Here is a 14836-nt window from a genome sequence, read left to right as displayed (position 1 = left end):
TGGTCAAATACAGTATTTACAAAAGACAAATCTATTGCAGATTATTGTAAATAATGGTGTAATAGTCTCTGATGACTGCCCACATAATCTGCTAGGGGCATTATGTGACATTCTTGTGGCATTAATATGCCACAATAGAATACAAAGATGGGGAAGCGATTTTAGCTTCCAAATCAAGACTTCTCAGAAGAATAGCCTTTGTTACAAGTAACACGCATCAAGAGATCTCATTAACTTGTCAAAGCTGAAAGTCTTTACTGAAATGAGATGTTTTGCTAAAGTCACTGATATGTTATGGGCACAGGGTAAAATAGATATAAGGCTACTGCCCATTGAAATCAAACTTAAAGCTAACATGTGAGGCCAGTTAAACAATACCCTTTCTGATCAAGTAACCAAATAGGTAGAAGGTTACATGAAAGTAGGGGTATTTAGGAAATGCCATTCCAGTTGAAACTTGCCTTTGTGCCTTATTAAACAGAACACCCCAAATGCAGATGGATCACCCTCCTTTAAAATAATTCATGATTTAAGAGTGTCACGAACCGGTGCAAATGTTCCTCTGTGGAGGACGGTAAGCCGGGGGGTTCGGGTGACCTGGGAAGTGACTGTACTAGGTCTCCTAGTTGCGGTCGAACACAGGTTTGGCTAGACCTGCCCAGAGGCGTGGAGTCTAACTCACTTGGTGGTTTTCTCCAGTGACCCCTCCAATTTGGATTTGGTTTTCCGCTGCACCAAGTGAGCAGGTCGCAGCCCTCTGGACAGGTACCTGGGAATGGCAGAAGACCGGAAACTGTATTTAACGAAGCAAATGCTAGAGCACAGGAGGTAAACTGGATGCTTAGATATTGGAACACTGTTAGGGATCCTAATCACAGGCTAGCATAGGAATACTGGAAAGTGTACTGAGAATCACTGAGAAATCCAAGTGCTGATTGCACACAAAAACAGAGGCATATATTGGGAATTGCTACATATGTTTGGAGCTGATTTGCAGAGACAAGACACAGAGCAAAGAACACAAACATATACTGGAAAGCTATAAATGTAGGTGTTGACTGCATAGACAAGACACAGACAGAGAAGTGGACAAAGGCACATGTAGTAATCCCAGTCGCAGGCTAGCTTGGAAACACAGAAAATGTACAGGAACTGCACCAGATTCTGGAGCTGATAAACACAGTGAAACACAGAGGGAAGACAGGAATAAACTGGGGAAGCTAGCAATGCTGGTACTGGACAAAGGCAATTACTAGGAGAGTGCTGGGAGGTCCAGCTGTGAGCTAATTAGTACTAGCAGGTAATCTGACACCTCAGTGACACAGGGTAATAGCCACAGGAAAGCTGCAATAGAATTAGCAGCACATATACAAAGACACACAGGAAAGAGACATGAAACACTGAAGTACTGTGAGAAAGCTAAAGTCTCAGACTAAGGGTTAGCATAGAAGCTAATACAGGAAACTGGAAAACGGTGAGCAGGCTGAAGCAACACGCTGAAGGAATTAGCACAGAGCAACATAGTATCACAGGCACTGGAATAACGAAGTTGAACAGCAGTTACTTGTTCCTGGAGTCAGACTTAAATACCCCTGGGTGGCTGATCATTGGATAAGAGGATCAGCTGAGTGACCACAGGACTATCATTGGGAGAGACTAGTCAGGTGATATGAGCCAACATGGCTGCGCCCATGCCCGGCACCCCGAAACCAGGACGCACGCATGGAAGCCCTAGCGGACCCCAGGGAGAATACTCAGTCACCACTCACCTCCACTCCCAGCGTCTGGACACCTAAGCCCAAGGACACCAGCGCAGAGGTGAGTAGCGGCCGATCCCAGGCCGCATCCTGACAAAGAGCGATTAATAGAAGGTTACAGGTTTAATACACTAGCGATACCTAATCTGGACACCTTGTTGAATGGCATACCACCGACCTCATAGTGTTTTACTGCCTTTAGTCCCTAACAAAAGAAGCAGTATGTTTAGTCTAAACTTCCACAAGGATGTGCTGCAAGTCTTAATGTTGAAGGGATTGGCTGTTTGCCAGTGCAATCATAATCATTATATGATATGGACGATTTAGTGTTAATTCAGAGCAAAATTGTTTGCATGAAACTATAGTATTATTGAATATTCTGGACAAGCAAAACAAAATTCTAAAGTATTTAAAGATAAATTGCAATCCATACAGACAAAAAGTAGATTTTTTTTTTTTTAAGACATCATAGATCACTGTAATTCAGAAAGCATATGTCCAAACAGCTTAAAGCCTTCTTGAGCTTATTTACATATTGTAGGGAATGAATACTTTAAGTAAATAAATTAAATTTTTTGTATAATGCAAACAAGGGATTGATACAACAGGATCCCAACAACAGGATTGATACAACAGGAAATTGAAGTTTATCATGTTGTATAACAAGATACTGTTAGTGCATCAGCATTGGTTTTACCTGATTATAGTATGCCATTTATACTGTTTTGTCATAAGTCTAACATGCTCAGGGGGTCCTTGAACAATCACATGGAAACTCTTGTCACCTAGATCCTGTAAAGTGCTGACATAATGTTGGAATGCCCCTTAGCCCTTATACTAATGGTTGAATCCTGCTTTCGCAGGTTTCAAAATATGGGAGAGTATAGTGATAATATGCAAGTAAATAGTTACAGTGTCAAGGAGGACACTGAAAATGTACAAAAACTTTTTAATTTTCATGATCATGATTGTATTGAACTAATGAAGCAGGAATCACTGTCCTTATTTAACTTTTCAAATGTTTCTTTTGAAGATGGAGTTCCATACACAAGATATGTTGGCTATGTCAGAGCACTGTCTACTGCATTCCAGTTATCCCAAAGACTTGTAGTGATAAAAATGAGGGTACACTTGTGAGACTACACCTGAAGCTGAAGACAATAGACTGGTAGACCAGGCCGCATGTGTTGCTGCCATAAATCACTGCTTCCAAGTGCAACCCACTTATGTGGTAGATCCCGCCCCCAAGATTGACTTAAGTACGTTCACAAAGCTCCAGGTACAAGCTCCAGAGGCTGAGAAAAGCAAAGCTAGGAGCTAAAAGCAAAGCTAGGAGCTAAAGATAAATGTGAGTGGGGGAAGGTCAACGTTTAGGTCTACCAAAGGCATTTTTTCCCAGTTATGGCCAAAATAATACATGATGAGGTGCTATCACCAACTGTAATTTGATAGCTCCAGGTTTTGCACAGACAACACAGGCCTTTGAAACAAGGTGTCTAATAGGTGCATTGAATAATCTGGGTAAGACTGTCCCAACCCCTTTGAAAAGTACTCCCCAGACTCAGTGTTCCTTACAGATACAAATTGATTTTATACCACTGCCCAAATGTCCCGAATGTGATGTCCTCTTGTACGAGCCTCACCAGTCACTACCCCAGAGGGTAGGTGTGTTGGAGGGCAGATGCAAAGACAATGGCCAAGGTAATTAAGATAATTATTTTCTCCAGTGTGTTAAGAAAATCATGATTAAGGTCATCCGCAGATGTGTCAATCTTACAGACACAATTAACTAAAATACATAGTTAGGTGTTTTCTTCTATTCCAGTCCTTTTATCTTGATACAGGAACCGCCTGTTTACAACCAGGAAATTGGATGATAATTTGGAAATATACCAGGAAGGCTATTGAGCCCAGATTTGAAAGTTTATTCCAAATCCTGATGAGTACATTTATGTCAGTGAAAATTCATTGGACAGACACCTGAATATATGCCTCTGATTGCAAAGTGTTCTTCCAAGGGGAGTTGGAGTAATTTGATATTGTGATTAGACACATGATCCTAGGCCCCACGCCTGACAAAGGCTTGTGGAAATGTATATTTTACTTTGCTTTGTTATAAGTTTAATTTTAGCTTTAAAACTTTGAGTTATCACAAGTGTTAAGATGAGTAACTGCATACATAGAGATGAAGCAGTAGCAATATCTAGACTCAGCGTATAGTATGTTCACCATATAGAAGCTTTAGCCAAAGTATTTGATGTTACAAATGAAATATTTGATGTACTTAAGATGATCTTTAATGAACTGCAATTTAAAGTAAAGGTTATGGGACAGTTTAGACTGATCCTTGAGTACCTTACAGCTGCTTTATAAGATATGTCTTATAGTGAGACTAACCTGCTGTAATGTATATAGCTGATAACTTTTCTGATCTGATACATGGACACGTGAAGAAAATCAAGGAACTGAAAGACCAGTTCAGGAAAACACATAGTAATCCAGAGTATGATCTTGATGATAATGAATGGTTTTCCTAATTAAACCCAGCTAAATGATCTAATGAATTTAGTACATAGATATCAGTATTTTTTTCAATTACTGATAAAGGTTTAGCTTTGTTTGTAATCATTAAGATTGCTGTAAAACTTGCTAGTTTTCTGATTAAGAAGTTACTTACACTTGGCTGTTGTTTCTCCAAGGAAAATACTCTAAAGGCCTTGATGATAGTCAAATCTATGATAACATCTGTGCCTAAGACAACATTCCAAGTTGTACCATTTGTGGAACCAGCCTCATTGAGGATGACAAGCAAACTTGTGGACAATGCAAGACTATCATCTTTTCCCTGAATATTCATGACAAGATGGACTGAATAATAGACAATTAGAGACTGAGGACTTACTTTATGGGGAATGGAACAATGCGTAATCCTATGTATAGGTTCCTGTAGACGGGACTTGTGCATAAATGTACCTATACTTAGTATAGCAAGATCGTGTTCCTCTTAGGTAGATAGTATAGTGTAAAGTTATGAATAAAAGATGGGCAAATGATAAATCTGTTATTAAGCTATCCGCATTAAGACTCCATCTTGTCAGAAGATGGTGTGTGCCTTTAAATATTCATAGCTTTAAATGTGATATATTAAAAGACTGATTTCTGCTGAGCTATGAGCCGAAGAACCTTAGAATGTATAAACATGCAGATAACGTTATGAATGAGACTGTGTATCCTTACCCCCCCTAACATTTCCACATGTACAGATAGTAATAATGTAATGAATGCTAACAAAGATTGCTATAGTGAGATATAATATGTGAATATTCAGATATGTTGCAATTGTATACATGCTGTGTTTTATATTATTGTCTACACGCAAATATAGCCAGACGAATCTTGAACCCCAAACTGACTGTGTGTGGATTCTGGGCCTAATTCAGACCCGCTAGCGAGCGCTGAGCGCTCGCAAGCGGGTCGATGTTGGGCCAGTGCACATGCGCACGATGGACCCGTTGGTATGGGTCTCGCTACAAAGGGGGCGTGCTGTCGATGGTGAGTGACAGCACGCCCCCTTTGGTGGGCGTGCCGGCGCGTGGCTGGCCAGACGGAGGCGTTCCCATGGGAATGCCTACCGTCTGGGGCCGGCCCCACTGACATCACAAGTGATGTCAGTGGGAGTGCTTTCGGCTCTGATAGAGCCGAAAGCACTCCAGGGCATGCGGCAGACGAGACCCTACCACAAGGGTCTTGTTGCAAGCCCGATGGTCGCGATGGTCTTGACCATCGCGACCATCTTTTTGGCTGCTCGCTATAGTTGAGGAAGCCGCCGAGATTTTTGGAGGCGGAGAAACGCGTAGAGACTCATTATACCTTTTTTCCCACCTGCTATATGCTGACCGGTCTACCATAGCAAGCTAATCCACACTGGGCTGCACGCTACTGGTACACAGACCAGACCACGGCGGCGGTAGAGACGGACGCCCTACCCCACGCCGAGTGAGTCACATCTATCTGGCTCCAACACGGTCAATATCACACCGGACTGCACGCTCTATTTGGTGCTACAGACCAGAATACGGCAGCGGGAGAAGACGCTTGCCTTACCCCGCGCCGACTGAGTCATACACTCCATATCAGAAAAAACAACAGCAGTGAGATTAACTTTCTCTTTCTGCGCCTGTATTGATAGCAGTTGTATATACCGCTGTGGATAAGTGATACCAGGATTTACTGGAGTATCCGTGAGCCCATTATGTGACATTCTTGTGGGACTAATAGAATTTAGATACCCACGAGCAAATTGTAGATGAACTTTGGGGCTATTCATTGCCGTAGTAACCCTATCAGGAGCCTGATATATATTGGGACACTTTTTCTAATCTCCCATACATGTGTGGTTATTTTCTCTAAGGACAATCAACATCTGTATATGGATATTTTCTAGTGCATCTCTCAGTGGGATAGAGACTGGTTCCTATTAAGGACAATCAAGCGGTGGAAGTTCTGTACACAAACAAGGGATACAAATTTATAACAGTATCATCATTGAATAGATACAATAGTATCATATTGCTAACACCCTTGGAACAGACAGTTCATACTTAACGGAATACACATTTACTTTTTTAATTTTTTATATTGTCTTTTTAGATATTAGATATTTTATTGACCAATTGGTATATTTTATATGTTTTGCAGACTATATGTGACGTGGATTTTTATGTGATTTATTTTAATATATAAATCATTTTTTGTCAAATTATTGGACATAAGACAGCGCCTAATTACTATTCTTTTCTCTATACTTTCTTGGTGATCTATATTGCCACCTGTTGTCAAATGGGCTGCAGTCTGAACGTCTAATATTTATATTGTAAAAAGTATTTTCCATTGTATTTGTCCAAATAGGTGCAGTGCCAGATTTTTGTTGTTGTTGTAGCTAATACATCCCTTGATAATATCTACATATACTGTAAGAAGAAAAAACAATAGGAAAAAGACATTTGTAGAGTCTCTAGCATAACCATCATGTGCTGGCTCCTGCTCACATGCAAGAGAAAATCATAACCATGCAGACATAAAAAATGATTGAGCGGAAATGATATACCAACACACCACTCTCTCTGCTCAGCAGCTACATTTCCACACAAACATTAAATTACAGGATACAAATTGTAAAAAAAGAGAGATTTCAAGCCCTTAAAGAGTTACTTCATCATTATTAAGCAAATGACATACAAAAAATAACTTTCTAGACCAAACAATGAAAAAACATACCTGTGTCTTGTCTTCTGGCACATTTAGCCAGTGGTTGAAAGCCTGAGATAACTTTGTCCTGATGTGCTTACCTGTATAGCACAACAAATGTAGAATCAAATGAGCGTTATCCAGTCATGTTTATCCATGGCAATGACTACATCAATCATCAGGATACAGCTATTGTGAATGACAAGTTTATCATCTGCTATGTAGCGTGTTTAACCCATTTATTCTGGGCAGGCAAGTACATATTTATATTGAATCTAGTCAAAATACCATCCCTTTGTTACGTAGCAAATCAAGCCACCACTCTGCCATCAAGGGAAAAGGCTGCATAAGGTCAATTCACTCATGGTATTACAATTACTACCTTAGTGATAGAATTACTGTTACTGCCCCTAGGAATATTGTACACAGCATAATGACACTGACAAACCAGGGAATGGGTATGTAATGCTGGCTGTCGGGATGCCTCCTGTCAGAATTCCAACAGTGGCATCCCGATGGTTGGTATCCCGACAGGGGCCGGGTAAGTATACTTCCCTTCCTCCCCAAACCCTAATCTTCGCTTCTTGTAGCCTAACCCTATCCCACCACACCCCCTATCCCTCCCTCCCCGTTAGTGCCTAAACCTACCCACCCCCTTTGTGCCTAAACCTAACCCACCCCCCTTAGAGCTTAACCCAACCCCCCCCCTCCCCAGTGGTGCCTGTCCCTAACCCTACCCCCTAGGGGTGCCTAACCCTAACCCCCCCACCAAAAAAAAAAACCTAGCTACGCTCTGTAAATTTACCCGCTCCCTTCCTTCTGCGTTCCGGCGTCGATATTTCAACGCCTATCTTAAGTCCCTTGTCGGGATTTCGATGTCAATTTTGAGACCGGAGGCATCGCGGCCGCTGGTCTCATAACTACATCCCCAAACCAGACTCTTATTTGTGGAGAACAGATTTTATTAGGTGCCTAAACAGTGCAGCGTAAGTAAGGAAGAGATGGATTACTATTTACAAGTATGTGATAAAACCATAGACTTGGCTTTTAAATCTTGAGGAAAGTTCACATTTACAATAAAATTCGTATTTAATTTTACATATTAGCTGCTCTGAATAACTTGTCAAGTCACACTGAATTTTGTACCAGGGCTACTGAATGCCGCATCAAGAGGACAGCGTAAATAATATGTGAGGAGTGTGAACCCTGTTATAATTTGCAACAGTTCATTGTAGGCTTTACAGAATAAATAGGTTTTTTCTTTCACCAAAAAGCATCTGCTTCTTTTGCAAACATTTTTTAATTCATATTCCCAATTGCATACTCAGGGCCGTATTCAATTAGACAGGAAAAGTCGGAAAGGTTTCACCTGCCGTACTTTTCGCTGACTTTGCGTGTTTTGGAAGCAAAAACTTTCTGTGCGTGGCCCTGCTATTCGCCATATTCAATTCCAAAGGACGCGAAAACAGGACCCGGTGAAATGCAAACAAGTGAAAAGTGCTGTCAGATTTGGGGAAATCATCCTGACACCCCCCAAAAGATGCATGAACATTGGGGATCAATGTAGATGTCCACGAGTAGCCCTGCTGAAGGTATTTGGGCTACTTAAATGCTCTCAATAGCTGCTAATGAGTTCTTTGCACAAGTGGTGCAGAATAGCATTTAGCAGTTTTTTTTTAGAAAATAACTAGTCCCTGCAAATTTGGGGTACATGAAAATTGGTGCAAGCATGGTTAAAAATCGCAAAAGTTTAGTTTTAAAAAACGTAAAAAAAAAACGCGCCTTCAGCAAGCACCTGCAATCACAAAAACACCTGGCACATACTTGGGGACCCCCCTGGAGTCTATTTCGCTAGTTTTTAAATTTCTCCCCCAAATTTGTTTTTTTTCGCCCCCAAAATGAAAGTGCTTTTTAGGGGTGTCCTTAAGTATTTTTTAAACTTTTTTTTTTTTTACACAGTTTACCTTTGGGGGGCTGTCCCAAGGGTGCTGAGTGGTTTCCGGACGTCTGCACCCCCAAACCCCAATTGTGCACTTTTTTCCGACTGCTATTCATAGGTGAAACTTTTTCGCCAGGTTCATTGCATGGACTTTCCGCACCGGCGAAAAGTCGCAACAACTGAATACTTTGATACGTTTCCGCTGGTGAAATGACATCATCGGCGAAACTTTATCGCCGAAAACGGCTTTTTGCACCTAATTGAATACGGACCATAATATGCAAATAATTGAAATGTTTTTTTTATGCTGCCTTAAGGTGCAAAAAATAAGAGTTATGGTATAACATACCTTTGTTAACTGTTTCTTCGAGGTCCATAGGGTCCACAGAATATACCTTGGGGTATGTGGTTGGAGTGATCCAGGCACCAAACAGTTAACAAGCTTCAGCTCCCAGGATGCACTGGGTACTCCCCCATATATACCCCACCCCTGGCTACAGGCAGTTAGTTTGTTATCAAGCTCAAGCAGGAGAAGGAAAAACAAGAAGGACCCTTGTACTCCAGAAACACTCTCTCTAAGAAGAGTGACTCATAGAAAATAAAAACAAAAAGATTACCCAATAACACCAGGTGCATTAGGGTGGGTGCTCTGTGGACCCTATGGACCTCAAAGAAAAATAGTTAACAAAGGTATGTTATACCATAACTCTTAATTTTCTTCTTCGGGGTCCATAGGGTCCACAGAAAATACCTTGGGGATGTCCCAAAGCAGTTCCCTTTAAGGGTGGAGATGCTCCTGTGCTTCAGTTGAAAGGAGAATCCTCCGCCCAAAGGAAGCATCCTGAGAGGCAAAGATGTCAAATGCGTAAAATTTGACAAAGGTGTGTACAGAAGATCACTTGGCTGCCTTGCAAATTTGTTCAGCAGAGGCACCTCGACGAACTGCCCACGATGGTCCCACAGATCTCGTAGAATGTGCTGTTACCGTGTTCGGAGCAACAAGATCAGCTTGTGTGTACGCTTGAGAAATTGTCATACGTAACCAAGTCTGTTTGTTAGCTGGCCAGCCTCGCTTATGACAGCCATACAACACAAATAAAGAATCTGACTTTATAATGGAGTTGGTGCGATCTACATAGATACGTAGCGCATGTGATGCTTCACCAGCCGAAAGGCCTGAAGCTTGTAACCACAATTTCTTCATTCATATGAAACCGGAATACCACCTTAGGAAGGTAACCCGCCCTAGTACGAAGAACAGCTCTATCCTGATGAAATACTAAAAAAGGAGAGCGAAAAGACAGGGCTGCCAAATCAGAGACGATAGTGAGAAGAAAAACTATCTTCGCTGTCAACCACTTTAGGTCTACTGATTTCAGGGGTTCGAATGGAGGAGCCTGCAAAGCCCTGAGAGCCAATGTCAAATCCCACGGGGCTACCGGGAGGACAAAGGGAGGCTGAACCCTCAGAACACCCTGAAAAAATAGTCTAACATCAGGTAATGGGACAATCCTTTGCTGAAACCAAACTGAAAGTGTAGAGGCCTGAACCATCAGGGTGGCCAGATGGAGATCCCGCTCTACACCAGCCTGAAGAAAAGAAAGCACTCGAGAGACCCTAAACACCTTAGAGTCACAAATACTCAGTTAACACCACTGAAAATAATCGCGCCAAATTCTGTAATAAATGCGGGCAGAGGAAGATTTCCGTGCCCTCAACTTTGTCTGAATTACAGAATTGGAAAAACCTTTTGCCTTTAAGACGGAGGTCTTAAGAGCCATGCTGTCAAAGACAGATGAGGAAGATGATGATATAGGCAGAGACACTGTGTTACCAGGCCCGGCCTTAGAGGAAGAGGCCACGGAATGTCTATAGAGAGACTCTGTAGGTAGGTGAACCAATGGCGTCTGGGCCAAGCAGGAGCTATCAGTATTACTATCCCGCCATCCTGCTTGACCTTCCTGATGACACTTGGAAGAAGGGAATACGGAGGAAACAGATACGCTAGTCTGAATTCCACTTCACTGCTAGAGCGTTCACAAACTCGGCTGCAGGATCCCTGGTTCTGGACCCGTACCTGGGAACCCTGTGGTTGTGACTTGAGGCCATGAGGTCTACCTCTGGAAGACTCGATCTGTCCACCTGACTCTGAAATACCTGTGGTTGAAGAGCCCACTCTCCGGCGTGTATATCCTGCCGACTTAGGAAGTCCGCTTCAAAATTGAGGACTCCTGGTATGAACACTGCCAATATTGCTGGAAGGTGACATTCTGCCCAGACCAGAATTTTTGACACTTCAGCCTGGCTCAGTGTGCCTCCCTGATGGTTGAGGTAGGCTACTGCAGTGGCGTTGTCGGATTATACCTGGACAGGCCTGCCCTTTAGTATTTCCTGAGCCTGAACAAGCGCTCTGAATACTGCTGTTAGTTCCAGGACATTTATGGACAGAAGGCTTTCCCTTGCTGTCCATTTTCCTTGAAACACGTGTTGACCTGTCACTGCACTCCATCCCCGGAGCCTGGCATCAGTCGTGAGGAGTACCCAATCTGGAATCCAGAATGGGCGACCCTTGTTGAGACGGTACGTCTACAACCACCATGATAGGGACAATCAAACTTCTGGTGAGAGAAGAATCGTCTGTGTCTTTATTGAGTGGTACTCCCCGTTCCAGTGCGAGAGGATTAACCGCTGCAATGGTCTGGAGTGGAACTGGGCATACTCCACCATGTCGAAGGTCGACACCATGGATCCCTGAACCCGCATTGATGCATGAACAGATAGTGATTGGCTCTGAAGAAGCCTGCGTATCTGCAGCTGAAGGGCTGCAATCTTCTCTTCTGGCAGATATATCCTTTGTGCCAGAGAATCCAAGCATGCCCCCAAATACACCATCTGCTGTACTGGAAGAAGTGATGACTTCTTCCAATTTACAATCCATCCATGTCTGCCGTCATTACTGCCATGATTCTGGTAAACACCCGAGGGGCCGTTGATAAACCAAAAGGCAGTGCCTGAAATTGGAAATGCTCCTGCAGCACTGCGAATCGCAGGAAAGTTGGTGGGACGGTATAATTAGTACATGAAGATATGCATCCTGAATATCAAAGGATACCATGAAATCACCTGATTCCATTGCCAACTCAATTTTCTCAGGGTTTCCATACGAAACCTGGGCACCCGGCTAAATGTGTTGAGTCCTTTTAGGTTTAGAATTTGCTGGTAAGACCCAATGGGTTTTTGAATAGAGAAGAGATTGGAATAATATCCCTATCCTAGTTGATTAATTGGAACTGGGATTATTACCCCTGACACCAGCAGGGAGTGTATAGCTCTGCTGGAGTGCCAAGGCTTTAGCAGAATACACTGCCGGAGTTGTGCAAAAAAAACCTATGCAGGGGACTTCTCCAGAAAGTGAGGGCGTACCCCTGGGATACCACCTCCCGAACCCATGCATCCGGTGTTGTTTGATGCCAGGCATCTGAAAACTGAAGAAGTCGGCCTCCTAACCTGGGATCCCCCAGGGGGAGGTCCATCCCATCATGCTGCAGGTGTATCTTTAGTCCCAGAAGCCGGATGTCTGTTTGGTCAGGATTTCTTGGACTGTGGTTTCCTGTGAAAACTTGTTCTAGAGGAAGACTGACCTTTAGCTTTTCCTTGCGGCCGAAAGCCCCGAAAGGACGACTGCTTAGGTCTAGTAGCGGATGTTGAAGGTAAACCAGCTGTCTTAGAGGCTGCTACCATAGCAACAATCTTGTCTAACTCTGTGCCAAACAAAATGCCTCCCATAAACAGAAGGGATTCCAGGGCTTTCTTAGACCCTGCATCTGCTTTCCAATCTCTTAACCAAAGGGCTCTCCAAGCCACAACTGAGACAGCTGATGCTTGAGAGTAGGCCTGACCAACCTGTAGCTCTCCAGCTGTTGTGAAACTACAAGTCCCAGCATGCCCTGCTACAGTTGTGCTATTAGGGAATGCTAAAACTGTAGCAAGGCATGCTGGGACTTGTAGTTTCACAACAGCTGGAGAGCCACAGTTTGGCCAGGCCTGCTTTAGAGGATAATATACCAGCATCCAACGCTGCCTCTCCCAAATACGAAGCTGCCTCCTTAACATAGGAGATAATCGTCAACTGTTCCTTGGAAGCGTCTGGCAGAGTACATTCCAGTATTTTCATCCATTCCTCAATGGCCTTGGAGACCCAAGCTGTAGCCATGGCCGGCCGTGTAACTGCTCCAGAAAGAGTGAAGACTGCACTGAGATAGTTTTCAAGTCTCCTATCTGTGAAACATTTAAGAGAGGATGTAGATGGTATGGGCAATGTGGCACTCCTAACCAGATGTGACACATATGCATCTACTGCTGGCGGAACTTCCTATCTGGTGCACTCATCCGATGAAACGGGTTATAAAGCCTCAACCTTTCTTATAACCTGGAATTTCCTATCCGGAGAATTCCATGCATCCCCCGTAAGTTCCGAAAGGTACTCAGATTTGGGAAATTCAGCCTTTAAAACTTTCTGGCGTTTGAATACTGGAGCCTTTCTTTGTACGGGCTCCTCATCACTTAGCACAGCTTTGACCGCCCTAATCAGAGGGGGGACATCTGCTGTTGTAAACTGGTCTTCCTCTCCTGAGAGGAGACCCATGTATTCCCATCCTCATCAGAGGATGTACCAGAGTCTGAGGACTTGACGGTGTGCGAGGCCAACCGCCTTCTTGTATTTGGCAGTATGGGCTTAGCTGCTTGCTGCAGTTGCTGGAAAGCTGCTGAGGATGAAGCCACATTCTGAGCCAAGTGAGCATACATATCCATACAGGACGGATGCATAAGGGGCATAAACATAGTAGGTTGCAGCTGCTGAGGGTACCCCATCATCGTGGCCGGCGCAGGAGTCCCCAGCCTGTCTGCAACCTGCGCCATGATCTGGGAAAAGGCAACCCAAGGAGGTTCCTGTCCAGAAGCTGGTAAATTTGATTGTTGTGGCGACTTAAAAACAGTGACCACATAATCCATCTTGTATGAAGTCCTGTTGGGATAACCCCGCTTTACAGGCCATACATGACACCAGCACAGGGGCTTCAGCCAGCTATCTTTCAGTCTCTTTGGACATAACAATCTCTCTATAGTTATACAAAGTCTGAGTATAAATGTGACAATTGTTCTACACCCAATATTCCCACACACCTGTAGTAAAGGGTTAATGAGGAGAAACAGCAGTGATAGGTTATGAATTACAGTTATTCATAAATAAAAAAGGCAGCATAACAGCAGATTTCATTAAGTCACATGCAATGCACATAGATATACAATTGACATTACATATATATTGTGATAGAAGCACTCGAAAAGTTTGGAATGGCTTCTATGTGTGTCCCAGATTCCTGTCCTATGTGTTTTGAAACCCCCAGGGGAAGTCTGTTTGAAAAAACAGACTAGAAATGTCGGGTTTGGTGAAAAGCTGGAATGGGTCCTGGGGGTGTGGATGTGAGAGGGAGGGCTCCATCCACAGGCCACTCCAGGTGTTGGGCCTTTCAGCCTAGTAGCAGGCTCATTAGGGTTTGCACCTGGAAATAGCTGGTATAAGCTGGGTTTAGTTGCGGCTGAGTGTCTCACACCTGGGAGAGCAGGCCTGCAGCCTAGCTTGCTCTGAGACACTGTTTGATACAAACCTGTAAGTACTGTGGGCGTGAACTTGTTTAGTGTTCTGATAGTGAACCTACTGTCTAGTTAGAGCCCAGACGGGCTAGGATTTTGTTTATGTTTTATTTTGTTTATGTATCTGGTACAATAAAGACTGGCTCCGACCAGCTTGCACGAGAACCCCATAACTGTGTCCTGTTTCTCCGGATGCTGTGTGTGTAAAGAGGGAGTCCATCTACCCCAGGAGAGGGAC

General features: G+C 43.4%; 1 protein-coding gene across 1 annotated transcript in view; it reads right to left on the bottom strand.

Moving 5' to 3' along the window:
- GGPS1 (geranylgeranyl diphosphate synthase 1) overlaps positions 1-14836 on the bottom strand; it is a 102030-nt gene that overhangs the window by 27341 nt on the left and 59853 nt on the right. The window contains exon 3 of the mRNA XM_088472535.1: positions 7035-7105. Coding sequence (XP_088328661.1) covers positions 7035-7105 — 71 coding nt within the window. The remainder of the gene's footprint in view (positions 1-7034; positions 7106-14836) is intronic.

Source organism: Taudactylus pleione, unplaced genomic scaffold (genome assembly GCF_031769625.1).
Source record: "Taudactylus pleione unplaced genomic scaffold, aTauple2 ptg000125l, whole genome shotgun sequence".
Lineage (NCBI taxonomy): Eukaryota > Metazoa > Chordata > Amphibia > Anura > Myobatrachidae > Taudactylus > Taudactylus pleione.
The sequence above is the reverse complement of the archived record's forward strand: the minus strand, read 5'-3'. Positions and strand labels throughout refer to the sequence as shown.